The sequence below is a fragment of the Penicillium pulvis genome (assembly GCF_028828015.1).
Source record: "Penicillium pulvis strain IBT 33274 chromosome Unknown scaffold_8_segment0_segment0, whole genome shotgun sequence".
Lineage (NCBI taxonomy): Eukaryota > Fungi > Ascomycota > Eurotiomycetes > Eurotiales > Aspergillaceae > Penicillium > Penicillium pulvis.
In genome coordinates, this window is record NW_026643080.1 from 1,191,311 (window position 1) to 1,206,226 (window position 14,916).

Here is a 14,916-nt window from a genome sequence, read left to right on the forward strand (position 1 = left end):
TTAAGCACGAGCGGTGATTGGCGGGAGCACCAAGTCCATTGGGATCTCGACTGCTTATTTGGCTTATCGCGGAAGCAGGGAAGCCCAAGAAAAAAGTCAATTCTAAAGGTGAAAATTCATTCCCCTCTCTACGTAACCGTTTACATCAGATAAAATATCGAATTACAGAGTCAACGTGGGAATCCAAGTACAAAGATATGAGAACACAAGGGTGTCGGAGTACCCGAGGTACTCAAGTAGGTATTGTAGGTACTGTACGACATGTGGCATCATCCGTTAAAAAGTTCCATGAGATCTATAATTAAAACTATAATTAAAGCGTTATAAAAATCCAAGGAACACTGCAGTACGGCGTTAAGTCCGGTTTTGCCCGTGCACGTTGGGAACCGTGGAATGCAACTCCTCGGAACCCCACTTCAATTTGATATAACGCCTACGTAGAGGGCTGATTTCAAATTCTAGCATGCAAACCACGGAATCTGTCAATTTTCCAAAGTTGCCTCCTTTCTGTGATGGTATATCTCGTCGCTAGTTGGACTGCCCTTGCATCGAGCCCTAACCTTTGGTCAAGCACATGTACAGACCAAAACATATAGATCTCAACAATAGCTTTTCCTGTTATAAGATTCATAGATACACCAAGACAATGCTAATTGTAATAGTCTTTGCATCCTTTGTTTTAATCCAAGTATAGCCTCACCGCATGATTCAAATAGCCTGCTTTGTCCAAGTGTGTCATCTCAAAACACAATCCTACTTAGGGCACAACGGACAAAGCAACCAATGAAAACCATGTTTCTGTGATAAATGCCATAAAGACTCCCGATATCTTCCCTGAATACATCTAGTACAGAAACAGTCTATTCCATCTGGGCACCGAACTGACTCACATAAGTTGACATCGAGTCACATCCCCCATTTCTCCTTCTAGCTTAGTAGGTCTCCTTCTAGGCTGTCGGAACCTCTTCTGGACTGTCGGAACTCTATCTAGACAACTCGAGGTAGCCCATCTCGCGATCGGCCTTGATCGGGGCTTGATTAAGGCTCGAGAACCTCGTTCCAAGGATCAACTTCCCAATCCAGTGTCGGAGATACTAGTATATATACTATCTTCCCCCCTCTTCTCCCATCTTTTTTCTTCTTCCTTGATTCATCTCTCCTCGAGAGATCAAGTTACAAAACCTTTCCACGTGCATCACAGTCAAACGACCATTCATTGGTCTCGTGCACTCCAAGTCAAACCCTCATTGGTCAAAGTCATTCCACTCCACCCTGCCCTGAGCTTCGGTCGTGGTCGTCCATCCACAGTTCAGCCATAACAAAATAATATCCACCCTCGAATCGGTACTCCCTTGAGGTTCATCCATTCAAGCGGGCCTGGGCTCCAAGTTGCCTCGAAGTGATTGAACTTGTAGGGGGTCAAGTCAATTCTTGAGAAACCCATTTTGCGTGTTCAATCGTTCAAAAAGCCAAAAAGTTTTAAATCGTTAAAAAATTGTTTCTTGATTGGGATTCAAAAATAGAAAAACATTTGAGAGCCCCTGAAGTCGAAATTCAGCACTTGCGAGGCAACGAAAGAGCTCCCCTTGTTTGCCATTCCCAGGGAGGGACGTCTTGGAACCCAAATTGCGTCCGCCAGCAAGCGAAGATGTCTCCCAATCAATTTAAGATGTCTTACAACGGACGCAACCGTCACCACGGACCCAGAAACGGGCATGGTCGCGGCGGCAGAGATCTTGACATTCAAATGGCCAATGGCCCAAGATCGACGAACAATGAAAATCCACGGACTCGCTACAACCAACACTACAAGAACCGCCAGGGCAGGGACTGGCACAACTGGAGCAATGACGACCTAGCGTTTACCAATGAGCGGCGACCATTGGTCCATGAGGATAAAGGCTTCTCTGGTAGCGACGTAAGTGATCTTGACGTGACTGACAATGACAGCACCTTGGATCTAACTTCTCAACAGCCTCGTCATCCTGGCAACCAGTACCATTACTGGAACCGTGGCCAGTACCAAAGGCCACAGAACTACGATGGTGCCAGGTACCAGGGCACAGGTCAGCCTGACAGACGCCGTGGGCACCCCTGGAATCAGCAAGATAGAGGGCAAGCCAAGTCCGAAACTGCTGGGGGGAATCGGCATCCCAAGTTTGACCGCAGGATTCATCCTGCTGGTCAACAAGTCTATGGTGGAAACTCGAATGAGAACAATCAGAACGGTCAAAGACGACCAAATGGCATCTATGTAAGAATTGAATCTTCCAAAATGTGTGTCAGATGAGCTGACATGTTAAACTAGGACGCAGACGGTGACATAAAAATGGTCGATGTTTTTCAACTGGGTGAAACATCTGTAAGTTGGCCCTCATTCCTCAGTGAAGCCAAGAAAGCACGTTGGCTGCTTGTCAGGATTTACCAAAGACTAGAAGACATGAGAAACTGGGTGAACCCGTGCTTGAGAAATCTTAGGTCTGAAACTAACATTCTTGCCTTGAGGATGCAAAATATCGGATACGGGAACAGTTCCATGTTCCAGTATCTACCACGCATGGACACCCTGTCAGCCAATATTGAGTCTGAACTTCAAATCCTGGCACGCATGCATCGTTATGTGAGTTTTATCCCCTCACTCAATTCAGAACTCGATATGCTAATAGTTTTATAGGCTGTCAGTGTGATTCATTGGTGCGGAATCAATCAAGAGTTCAAAGATCGAGTCTGGGAAGCTAATGCTCTCGCACAGAAGATTCAAGATGTTGCTCAAGCCCTGCAAGAGTGTGTCTCCCCAAAGATCCAAACTCTAATACAGAGAACTAACAAAATCGGACAGGCAGCTCAGTCAATCGGCTACGTCAACAACTATGTTCAGTCTTGCTCTCATACCAGTCAAACTCTACAAGCTGAGACTCATTTGCTAGAGTCGATGCATGGTCAAGTAAGTAGCAAACCCCCTTCTGCATTGATCTTCTGTATGCTAATCTCCGCAGTTGACTTCATACATTCACTGGTGTGAGAGCCGAGGCAACAGATTTGTGCCAGCTCCAAATTCCAGACACTAGTCTGGCAATCCGTCTTTCAGGTTGTCTCAACGACATCATTCAGAGCCCAGAATGGCCTTGGTTCTTCACGAACCATTATTCCACTATGGACATGTCTTCGACATCCGGGGGACGTAGAACCTGAATCCTACCAATGTGCCGGACGCCGCCGATGCGCCGGATGTCGACGGCCCGGGGTTCATGTTCTTGAGAGGACTCGTTTAAGTTTCAGCCGCCGTACGGATTCTATCAAAGATACTGCGGTAAATTATATTATGTTGAGGTCACGCTGCCCGATCACTGTCATGAAAACAAAATCTGCATTCTCTATCGACTTGATCGGCGCAGCGTGGCTTCGTCTTCTTGTGTTTGAAAGTGTGTGCATTCGGTGGTTACTTTGAATTGGATTCGTTGGAGGTCCACGCTGCCCCGATCACTTCAAAATCAACCAAATTCTGCAACTTCTATCAACTTGTTCGGTGCAGCGTGGATCCTCATATTTTTTGCGTGGGTACTTGTGTGGATTTGTGTTGAAATATCGCATCCTGGCCAGGGTTTTTACCGCGCGTGCACATAATCCAAGCCCACGGAGTTTCCCCTGGCCCCCGTGGCACTATCAAGTGAACGGCCCGAATGGAGGATGTCGAACAAATAAAACACCAACGGAATGAGCATGGCAGTGGCATATGGGCTGGAGACATGTTTCAATTTATGCATTTTTTGAGACTTCTTCATATGCATGTGTTTGTTATATTGTATATTTTGTTCAAATTGTCAAGTCACAATCATGGTATACAGACTTGCTCGCGTGGAGTCATGGCCACAACAGCTTTTCTGCTTGACCTCGTGGACACCGACGACCTATCATCACTGGGTGATTGTTGACATTTCTTTTGTTGCATTGAGGAACTTTCAAAAACGTTGCAAGATGTGTATGTACATCGTCGCAATCGAGGCCGATCAGATTTGCCTGCGTGGAGTCATGGCCACAACGGTGCTTCTGGTTGACTTTTTGTGTCGACTTTCCCAACTTGTTATTTTCACTATACCCTGTACAATTGTCTGTTGTCTGCATTGCGTGCTCCATGTATGGGAGAGTTTCGGAAATGAAATTTTCTCAAAAAATTCCCTTTCGGGCTTGGGCCCCATAGATTGTAGACTGTGAACTCAATATAGACATAGCTGGTCATCCAGAGTGGGGAAAGATGGCGTGAGAATTAAGATGCAGCAGTAGAAGACCAAACGCCCGATCCCGATGCTGATTCGACAAAAGTATTGGTACAAGACAAGCGCAAAGATATAGTGACAGGCGCCAGGCGCAAATGGTGAACAACCTAGCCAGGACCAAGCTGGATAACCAACGGCAAGTAGAATGTGACCGGATAGTAATCCCTTAATCATCATCCTCTTCCTCCTTGTTCTTCCCCCAACTCCACACATCCCAAACATACTCTGAAATCAAATCTCCATATCCCTTGCCCTCTTCAAGAGCTTCCTGCTCCTTCTGCAATCTGCGCTCCATCCATCCCTCCTTCTCTCCACCGAGCCAAACCCGCTCCGCAATACCCTGATCTTGCTGGCTCTGCAACGCCTTCCACTTCTCCAACTCATCAGCTGGCATACCGCCCTCGCGCAATTGCGCTTCCCGCGCCGCGCGCAACCGCATCTGGACCTCCTGCGCACGTTCGGAAGGCAAGTCGCTGAGAATGCGCGGGCGAGCAATACGAGACTCGATGCGCTCGACGATACTGCGTCCGGTTTGTTCGCGGACCACGTGGTTCGCAGAGAAGCCGAATGCACCGATTAGTAGGACGGTCAGGTGGTCTAGCTTGCGGGGCGGAAGAGCGATTAGGACTGGTGAGGCGATGAGGAAAGTGTAGGCTGTGTAGTTTTTGAATTTTTCGAAGTCGGCTCTTCGTTGGTTCAAGGTGTCTTGTTGGGGTGGTTGGGTAGCCATTTTGAAAAGTGGAGGATGTTGGACACACTATCAACTTGAGATCTGTAGTTGGGTCTCAACTAGCAGTGGAGTTGGGTATTGTTGACAATGGCGATCGGCATTGAATACGCAAGATCGCGATGCTGAATAAATTACGGCGGGGCACTAATGCCGCTTATGCATTCTTATGGTCATGTGACTTACATATCTCGGGGCGGAGATAAAGTGATCGGCGTGAGGCGATCGCGGGCTGGTGGGACAAGGCGTAATATGAGGGATAAAGGCGTTGGGGGCCGCAAATGCGCAGTTCCAAGTGGATAATGAAAGACCGTAGTGTGATCTCTTGACCTATCATCCGAAGGTGACGAAGCAAGACGGAGTTGAGATTGGGGGCGGATTCTGATACTGTTGCGATCCAATCAGAAGGCCCCACTGCAGCGTCAGGGACAAGGAAAAGGTGGGGCGTAGCGCTTAATCCTTGCAAAAGGCTTGTCTCGTTTCAGCGAGAGATGCAGTCCCCCATCTTGGTGCGCAGATTAGCATCCTGGTGTCCTGATCTGGCTAAGCCAGTGGGTCGGAGGGGTGATGTGTGATGAGGGGGGTTCTGGATGAAAATAGACCCATGCAATACAGCAATACAGCCCCCCCTCCCAGCCCTATATAAAGAATGTAAAACACCCCCATAGGAAAAGTCTGCTGTTTCGCAAGGATCTTTTTCTAAGTAACACTTACGGCCCCCACTATGGGTAAAGGACTCGCAAGACTTATCGGTTCGGGCATCGGCTTCACCTCTGAAGCCATTCATGCCGCCCGGCACCGTGGCAAAGACTCCGTTTCAGAGCAAGGCTCTAGTTCTGCTTCGCCCTCTGCTTCTGTACCTACCTCTACAACTACCTCTGCTTATGAGACCCCTCGTAGTCTCCCTTCCGATACCCCTCCTACCTTCCCTCCAAGTGAAGCAGACGGCCACGAGCAACTGAGAAACTTGAGCCTTGACGAAGATCTCCCGGCCTACTCGCCTGGCGCAGGACGGTCGAGTGACGCCACTTACCCCGACGAGAAAAGCAGAAGCCATTCTTATGAGGCTGGCGAGGACTCTGGGGATGAGTATGACGAGATTGTCCACTATGAAGAGAGCCAACGCGAATATAATGGAGACGAGGAGGCATGGGAGCTTGATGAGGTATCCGAGGCATTGCCAGCATATGATGAGCTAGATGGTGTGCCTGGTGAGCTCCCTAGAAGGAACACTGAGGATGACCCAGATGCAATCCATCAGGATGACTCTGCGGAAACCAAGGAGAAGAAGAGAGACCGAATGATTCGTGAGCTCGTGGCCATGGCAGGCCCACCTGGACCGAAGACAAAGCTTCCATTCCCAGTGATTATTCCCCAGCGCAGACCCGGCGCAAAGAGGCGTGGATTCGTACGCGCTTATGCACCTGTGTTGCAAGACTGTGGCATTGGCCAAGATGTGTTCTTGAAGTTCATCAGCGACTTCCATAAAGCGAGTCAGGTTCGTTATGCCACATTATGTCACTACCTGTCCGATTATGTGGTTATATTGACTTTTATCACAGGCATCAATGTGGCTGCAGGTCCTCGTTGTCACCGCCGATATCACTGGCTGGTCTCCCTTGCTGTCAGTCTCTCTGACTGCACTGGCCGTCCAAATCATTGCAGAGACGGCCATGCAATTCCAAATCCGCAAGCGCACCACCAGCTACCTTGACAAGGTCAACCAAGAGGTCTTCATGCCTCGCGGCCAATACGCCATGATCATGAAATTCCACGAGAAGCCTCCCAAGCAAAAGAAGAAAAAGAACGGCGCAGCTTCAGACCCGCTCGCTGATATGTTCACCATGGAGCAGGTCAACATCAGCGGATCCGGTGTGAGACAGGAGGGCGACCCCGAGGCGGGTCCGGCACCGGCTACAAACGGATTTGATGCCGCCGAAACTATCGCAAAGTTTACCAACACCGAGGAGCACCCTGAGATGAATGCATGGAAGTCCCGCATGAAGGGATTCAGACTGGAAAGTGGCCAAACTCATGGTCAGATGCAGCTTCCTGAATGTGCTCCACTAATCTATCCTCGCATCGACCGAGCTGCACTCCGCGAACAGGAGGGCAAGGAGGCCAAGTCATCGTGGATGAATTCACGAACATGGGCCCATGATTACATCGACAGAAGAAGGCAGATCGAATTCGTGAGTATCTCTTACTTCCCTGGGCGAATTGCAAGAACAACCACTAACAGGAAACAGGAAGCTGATCACAAGGGCTCTGCTCTTGCTGTTACCGAGGAAAACCGAAAGCCCTTCACTTCACGTTACAATGATCCGAATCACCCAGCGAACAATGGATCTCTCCTCTCCACCCTGACTGGCGGCAAGATCGTGCGTAAGAAAAAGCCTAGTATGCTCGATCGAGCAGGCTCTGCCATCAAGGAACGGAATGACCGAAAGCGGGCTCTGCAGGGTCTACCTCCAAGTGAAACCTTCAAAGAGAAGATTGCCAGAAAGAAGAAAGAACAGGGGAACAAGTATAAGCTTTTCCGGGAGGATGTTCTTTATCTCATGATTGTCAACATGCCTACTCCGGAAGAGTTGGAGCAGGCCGTTGCTCGATTGCGATATCTCATGGAGATGGAGAAGACCGAGAAAGATAAGGGAAAAGCGACGCCCGCGTAGATATTTTTTAATTTGTCGTGCTTGTTCGGAATTTGCATGTTTACAATGATACACTGAGATTATGTCCTCCTTTACGTTAATTGAATTTCCAGGTATTTCCCAGGTTAATGCCTACTATCGATAATTTTAGAGGAAAGAGTCCAAGTCTGAAGTACATAATTTTCTGGTCTTTTGGATCCTGAAAATACCTTGTGTTGGCTGATTTCTAAGCTAGAAACTGCAGTACATACAATTCTAACCATTGAAAGCGATATAAGCAAAGGCGAAGGGCAGACCAGTTGACCAAGCCTATTGCTGAGATGTGGGACGGCCCTGCGGGGGGGCATACTGAGGAGACTGCGGAGGTTTTAAGGTACTGCGCAGCATGAGAAGCTTCCAAGGTTATTATGAAGGATAAGTCCAAAGGCTAGATCTAGATCAAAGGCAAAAGTTAAAGAAAATTTGAGTAGTGATGCCAAGTATTAAAGACAGAGATCTTTGAAAACTATATTCGCTCGAAACTTAAAAATTCTCAATCGTACAGTGCCGGCCGCTATCGCCTTCTATGTCTAAGACATAGAGGGGCTCTTTCAAACCCTAATCACATGACATGATATTCCACATACGAAAAGCGCGGAAACAATCCATCTCGTAGCTAGCCGGGTGGTAAATGAAAAGAACTTAATTCTTCCATTAGAACATGGCAGCGGCAGCGGCAGCCACAGCGAACATTGGTGCAGCGGTGATCAAAGGCTTCGCGAGAGCAGCAGCAGCATCAGGGGTCTTGGTTGCCTGAGGAGCAGTGTAAGAGGCAACACCGCCAGTGACATCCAGTTCCCAGTAAGTGACCGAGGCAGTCGGGATGTTCGAGGTGGAAGAAGAAGTAGAAGAGGCAAGATTGCCACCAGATGAAGAGCCAGTGGCCGAGTAACTCCATGAGCAAGAGGCCGATTCAGAGTAGCTAGTGAAAGAGCAATCAGCTGTCTCGATATATGTCGCGGTTATCTCGTCTCTTGTATAAGTGAAAGAAGCCGCAAAGTTGTAGGTCGAAGGACCCTGAATGAGGGTCCAGGGATGCTTCGATTGGATCTGGCACTCGGATGTCGGTGCATCGCTCAAACACTTAATTTCGTAGGTGGTAGCGACCGCATTGATGCCAGCAACACTGGCTCCAGTGCTAGAGAAGGCGAAGGGACCGATGTCATTACCGAGTCCTGCGTTGTACCCGAAATAGCCGACGGTGGTGGTGCTCTCGCCAGCGGCTAAAGCAGCCAGTGTAACCGCGAGAAGCGAACTGGTGCGCATTTTGATATGTTGTTTCCTTGGTATTTAATAGGATAAATCCAATGAATCGAGTTACTATTGCGATATAGTATGACACAGTTTGACAATTGTCAGGTAGGAGAAGGGAACAGAAAAAAGTTGCGAGAAACAGGGCGGCTCCTCATTTTCAAGCCATTATCACAACGCTAAAGGTTTGCTTAGCCTCGCTTAAGCATGTATGGGGCTGCTCGGACCCTGCTAGCCCTGTTCAGAAGAATCCCTGAATTTGGCAAGCACTAATGGCCCCTGCATTGGGTGTGGTCCTATAGAACGAGATGTATGCTGGCAGGGTGCCGGTCTTGCCGGGAGCCCACTTTCTTAGTGCTTTATTAGGGCGCCTTAGTCTTCCTAGCGAGAAATACTTTTTGGACGCTAATGAGCTGGCTGTAAACTTTCATCGCCGTCGTTATAAGGCTGTACAGAATACTGTCTAAAGTTGACAAATTAGATGTTTGCAACCCTGGTGGAAGTTCCTGTTGAACACCTTTGCAGTCGAAAGAGGGAACAGTCAAAGAGCAATCAGTCGTCCAAATTCGGGTGCTAAGACCGAAGTCTGCAAAAGGTGCTAGAAGGAGGCTCCCAGGGTCTTCTATTATTGGACTATTGGACTCAAATTAAATGAGGGTGTGATTGTTGTCCGGCATCCAGAGGTCCGTGCGCTTCCTAATACTACCTTCTCACCCCCTAAGCCACCGGTTCTTTCCGCGAGATTAAACCTGGGGAAGGCGGTGAGGGATAGGGGCTGAGATATAAGTTTTCCGTCCAGCGAATTTATTTTCCAAATCGACCGTACAGTGAATATCTAGTGTATCCAATCTCGCATCTCGTGTCAGGGTTTTCATTCCTTCGCTTTCTACTAGCTTTGCTTTTCGGTCTAGCCAGGTGTTACAGCACGTTGAACGCCCGATGTTGATGGTAGAATTGTTGAACTCCCAATGAAAGTCCTTCATCTCCCTAATACATAGGCCGGGCTTCATAACGAGGTGGTCAAAAAGCCACATACACAACTGGATTCCCAGATTGCAAACGTAGCCACCACTTTTCGACCCCAACATGAGACATATCTCACAAATATAAAAGCTAGTACTAAAGCAGACTAGGTTCTATCTAGAGGCTAGAAATTAAAGCCGAATACCCACGAAAAATGGGTCAAAGTCCCCTAAAACCCTGGATTTTCTGGTCCCGTTCCTTTCTTTTTCCGTTTTTTTTTTGGAAGAGATTTTTTTTGGAAGAGAAGTAAGCAAGTCTCCCTAACCGCCTAGTCGTCGCAGGGGTGTTTATCACACGACCTCTGACCCTGAGGATAGTATTGGCTGGGTTCTGATGACTGGAAGTAGCTGGGCGTTGAGGTCCGCCCGAGCGTGCATACTCTACGTTTCTTTGTTTTTGATTTTCTTTCTTTACTTTTTTTTTTCTACGCGACTTAAGACATTGCTTTACTGATCCTTCCCGTCCATACGCGTGGCTTTCCAACACGTGCCTTTTTTTTATGTTAATTAGACTTTTGCTGGCCTTCTCACCATGCGAGCTGGTGGCCCCCACCTGGGCATCTACCGTAGTAATCTGGTCGATTGTGAACAAAATTGGATCCTGAATCTGTTGTCAAGACTTTTATCCCATATATTACAATAGCTAACAGAGTATAGAGAGAGTAGTAATGTTAGACGGTCATTGTATTCAGAAAATCTGTATATTCTGGAAAAGGGGCTCAACAAAAGAAATTAAATCATCCGCACATCGCTAATCGCAGGACTAAAAACACATAATAATTCCTTGGAAAATGAGAGTGTACAAGGGTGATGGCACAATTTGCACTGATTTAGGCCCATCGCCAACCCGATTCCTGAGTACCCTGCTGCTTCATGACCGACATGAGCAATGGATTCTTCCCGTTATTATTCCGCCCACGAGTCACGAACGGAATACGATCGGACTTCTTCTTTTGTTGTTGTAGAAGCTGCTCAGCAGCCTGGACGTTAATTCCTTCACCGGTGTCGGTGATTTTCAGTGCCCACTTAACATCGTCTTCGAAGAAACCAAGTTCATTCACCATGCGAGAGATGGCTCGGTCGACAGGGTCTTGGACTTGGGGTTGGAGTTGGAGAGGGGCTGGCATGAAAGAGCCCGAGAGTGGGGGACTGCGGAGGAGAGGTGTCTTAGGTTCTGATGTGGGTATCTGGCCTGGGGTACCAAGCATGTAGTTCGGGGTGTGGGTGGGAGTGCCCGGTGCATGCTGGGGAGTTCCTGGAGCATAGTTTGGTGTTCCGGGGGGAGGAGGGCTTCGGCTTCCGGTCGAGGTGGATGACCGATCGAACATAAGGGGAGGTACTGGTGGTACAGAGGGCGCTCCGTTGACAATTCTTCCGATGCTACCTCCGAGGCTGTGCAGAATGGTGCTGTATGTAGACATGGGTCGCTCCCTTGCGAAAGAGTCACCCCCGTGGGACTGGTTCCTTCCTTCGCGACGCTGAACTCGAATTTCTTGGGAAAACACCTGCCGACGCTCGCTATCTTCTTCGCGGGTTGTCACCTCGTTCGAGGGCAGTTCGCATGGACTATCGGCTGAGCCAGAAGGCAGACTGAAAGAATATCGTTCTCGGTCGTCGTAAACGCGTGATACGGCTTCCTTCATGAACGAAGATCGGGTGTTCTGACCTTCTGTCATTTCCCACTTGGTCAGGCCGACCGCATTCGCCCGTTCAAAGGTGATAGCCGTAGTTTCCGAGGGGTTGAGTGAGCTGACCATCAGAACTGCGGACAAACCAAGGGTGAGAACATAGGATGTCCATTCCTCTAAACTCCAATATTAGCATGTTGCTTCTGTGCATGTGGTTGGCATGTCACTTACCAAGAACGGTCTCCTCACGGACCGGGTCATCCTCGGGTACATCGATGCCTCTGAAAATACCGACATTGCGGGCCTCAATGCACTTTGCATGAAGGGGCTGGACCAAAACTCCAAGGCAAGTCCAGATCTCAGTCATATCATACAGCTCCGTTGGTGTGAGGCCGCTGTAGTTGCCGTGAGCGAATCCCTCAGGTGGTTCGAACAAAACGTTGTTGATACCAAAAGGCTCGGTCATAGAAGATGATGAGCCCTGGGCTTTCCGGGCCTTTACTCCTCCTCTTAGCCAATCTACCTGACCTTCAAGGTCGTTTTCGCGACCTTTGCCGCTACCAAAGATGCGACAAAATGTCCAGATCCGCCAAAATGCATTATCAACCTCCTCGGCGCGCTGTTCGTCTAATCCAGCCAAGCCACGCACAGTATCGCGGCGCATGAACGGGGCGCACCGCATGAGAATCATGGACTTGAGTTGAGCCAAGGTATAGATATCTTGAGCATAACGATCCAGGTACAGAGACGGCGTGTATTCAGGTACCTGGGAATCCGGGTCCAAGACGTGTTGCCATTCAGTGGTCCATGGAGGGCTCATTTCACGCAGCTCCCATGCAGGTCGTGACATTTGATATAGCGCACTTTTAATGATCGGCAGCTCACGATTCTTGAACACGCGATAGAAGCGCTTGTTTACCAGGACAAAATTAAAAAGGTCATCAAGGGATGTGATTCGCTCCATAATCATCTCAACAATCGAGTCCACGACCTCAGTCAAGGGAAAGGTCACCTGGAACTGAGCAGCGGTAGCAGATCTTTTCGGCATCATGGATTCTGGGGATGTTGGCCCCGCGGCAAGTTCATAAACCTCCTCGGGCGGGAAATACACACTGCTTGCTTTGGCAGTGGAAATGAAAGCAGACTGGCGCATCCTATTGGTTGTTACAACCATCTTTTCATCTCTTACAACAAGCGGTCGACGAATGGTAAATGATGGGATGACTTCCTTGGCATCTCTGGTATCGTCGAGCCAAGGGGACTGCACTTGATTGGTCACAAGTGACCGCTGTGCAGGAACAAGTTGTTCGTATACGCTTGTGAAGCCCAGGCTGTCAGTCTGTAGGGAGGAAGATTTGGAGTTTGCGGGGTTGTCCAAGGCAGTCTGCGTATCAGGAGCAAACTGGTCGAGCAAGGTCTTGAAGCCGAAATTGTCTGTTTGTAGGCGTGGTAATTGAAGGAGGAGATCGTCCCGGTTATGACATAACGGGTCGTTCTCATCCAGGACCTTTTCAAGGTTAGGATCTGATTGCGAAAGGTGAAGAGACAAGCGTGTTTTGTCAGTCGGGCTGGCATGATCGGCCTGTGGGTCCACTGAAGTCTCCGACCGTGAGCTCAACGTGCTCAGCCGGTGCTGGTCCGACCGTGTCGGATTCTGCTTCCGTGTGAACGTTGCCCTGGAGATTGAGAAAGACTTTTTTAATTTGAGAAGATCTCCCTTTGTGCCCTCATTGGATCTGGAATTTCCGCCCCAGCGACTCTTCGACTCATCCTTAGGCTTGGAAGTTTTGGCTTTGTTGGAGTCGGTAGAGTCCTTTGATCGACTATATTTGTGGCCCTTTTTACTCGACCCGGAAACATCCCGTCGTGAATTGACGCTACCAGTTCGAGTCGCCTTCTTCGTCGATTCGGAGTAAGGTTTCAGGGATGGAGGCAGGGGTGCGGGCCGCGCCGCTACCAACTCGCCATTATTGCGACTGATTTGGAGTGGGCCTTCCAACACCAACCGCCTCTTCATACCATCCAAACTTAACTCAATTTCCATCTCGTCTGCAGCTTGCTGCCAGGTTGACACATGGCGTTGGTGATTTCGTGGATTTTGGCGGTACTCTGGCGAGTTGAGGCTACCTCGACGATGACGATTGTCGCGATGTCCGCATGTTTGGCATCGGTGGGGTTGACGATTGCGACTTGCGTACGCTGAGTGGGGAACATTGTGGTGCTGGGGCGTGCAGTCTGTGCACTGTGATGAAGAATGATGGTGGGGGGCGGACGGTTGTTGATGATCATGATGCGAGTCGGTAGAAATTGGCTCAATGAGAGGTGCAAGGGGGAGTGGCTTGTTCCTCATATCCCGTAGATTCGAACTGGAACTCTTGGAGCTTATCGTGTTTAATCGGGTCGGTGCTGGCCTGGCGCTGCTCATTCTTTTGGACGTTCGTGGCGTCTCATCGAAAACCCCCGCCTGAACGGGAGAGTAACTTGAGGAGTCTGTGGTCATTCGATACTTGTTTTTCCGTTGAAATGCCCCATCTCCGAAGCTCGCCATCGAAGTCTGTCGGCTATAGTCTGACGATTCGGGTCTATTTAAATAGTTCTCATCGGACGGGGTGTTAGAACCCAAAACTTGACCAAGGTTATCACCCGAGTTGTGATAAAGGCTCTTCACCCGCGCCTGAATCTCATTTTCAACTCGTGAGCGACCGGTCTTCGGCTTTGAAGTCGGCTTTGAAGTCGTATCTAGACCTTCAGGGGCCATCACAGCGAAATTGCTCTGGAGTTCAGGGAAGAACCGAGCCAATACCTTACTCGAGTGATCTGCTGGTCGCTCGTCGGAGATGGGAGAAATGTCGGATTCGTCGTCAGAAGCCAGTGGTGAGTCCAGGTCAATAATAGTGCGGAGAGATCGAGGAGGGGATACTGGACGTTCCCCGTCGCCCTCCCACGGTCGGCTCTTAGATACATCCATGTTGATCCACTCGTAAGACTTGCCTCCCAAAGCGTTAGGTGCGGTTGGCCTATGAGCCGCCAGCTCGATCATTAACGGTACTTCTGTCCCCTCGTCAACCCCGGATACGCTACCGCGGACGGCTTTGATCCTTGGCAACTGATATTTCTTTTCAGTTTTGAGATTCAGTGGCGGCGGGCGAAGGGGCTTCAGCGCCTTGTCCTTTGTGATGGAATTCTCGCTTGGTCGAGTATACGGAAACGTGACCGGCGATACCATCTTTGAGGTTGGGTTCCGCCTCTAGATATCGCTCCAAGGGTGGATGAATCTCCTAACCCTGGAGCATCGTTCGTAGGACTACTTCTGTAATTGAT

General features: G+C 49.2%; 5 protein-coding genes across 5 annotated transcripts; 2 read left to right on the forward strand and 3 right to left on the reverse strand.

Annotated features, from left to right (window-relative positions):
* Positions 1-1,648: 1,648 nt before the first annotated feature.
* Positions 1,649-3,272, forward strand: N7503_009851 (uncharacterized protein; the record flags this gene model as incomplete). Its single annotated transcript, XM_057069397.1, has 6 exons — positions 1,649-1,918; positions 1,976-2,254; positions 2,309-2,362; positions 2,546-2,620; positions 2,675-2,944; positions 3,186-3,272. 6 exons carry the CDS (start codon positions 1,649-1,651, stop codon positions 3,270-3,272), a joined length of 1,035 nt encoding a protein of 344 aa, XP_056916008.1.
* A 1,168-nt stretch (positions 3,273-4,440) lies between these two features.
* N7503_009852 (uncharacterized protein) lies at positions 4,441-5,004 on the reverse strand (the record flags this gene model as incomplete). The annotated part of the gene is made up of 1 exon (XM_057069398.1): positions 4,441-5,004. One exon carries the CDS (start codon positions 5,002-5,004, stop codon positions 4,441-4,443), a length of 564 nt encoding a protein of 187 aa, XP_056916009.1.
* Positions 5,005-5,725: 721 nt separating this feature from the next.
* Positions 5,726-7,676, forward strand: N7503_009853 (uncharacterized protein; the record flags this gene model as incomplete). Its single annotated transcript, XM_057069399.1, has 3 exons — positions 5,726-6,499; positions 6,564-7,193; positions 7,251-7,676. 3 exons carry the CDS (start codon positions 5,726-5,728, stop codon positions 7,674-7,676), a joined length of 1,830 nt encoding a protein of 609 aa, XP_056916010.1.
* Positions 7,677-8,348: 672 nt separating this feature from the next.
* N7503_009854 (uncharacterized protein) lies at positions 8,349-8,960 on the reverse strand (the record flags this gene model as incomplete). Its single annotated transcript, XM_057069400.1, has 1 exon — positions 8,349-8,960. One exon carries the CDS (start codon positions 8,958-8,960, stop codon positions 8,349-8,351), a length of 612 nt encoding a protein of 203 aa, XP_056916011.1.
* Positions 8,961-10,797: 1,837 nt separating this feature from the next.
* Positions 10,798-14,821, reverse strand: N7503_009855 (uncharacterized protein; the record flags this gene model as incomplete). The annotated part of the gene is made up of 2 exons (XM_057069401.1): positions 10,798-11,771; positions 11,827-14,821. 2 exons carry the CDS (start codon positions 14,819-14,821, stop codon positions 10,798-10,800), a joined length of 3,969 nt encoding a protein of 1,322 aa, XP_056916012.1.
* Between the last annotated feature and the right edge of the window lie 95 nt (positions 14,822-14,916).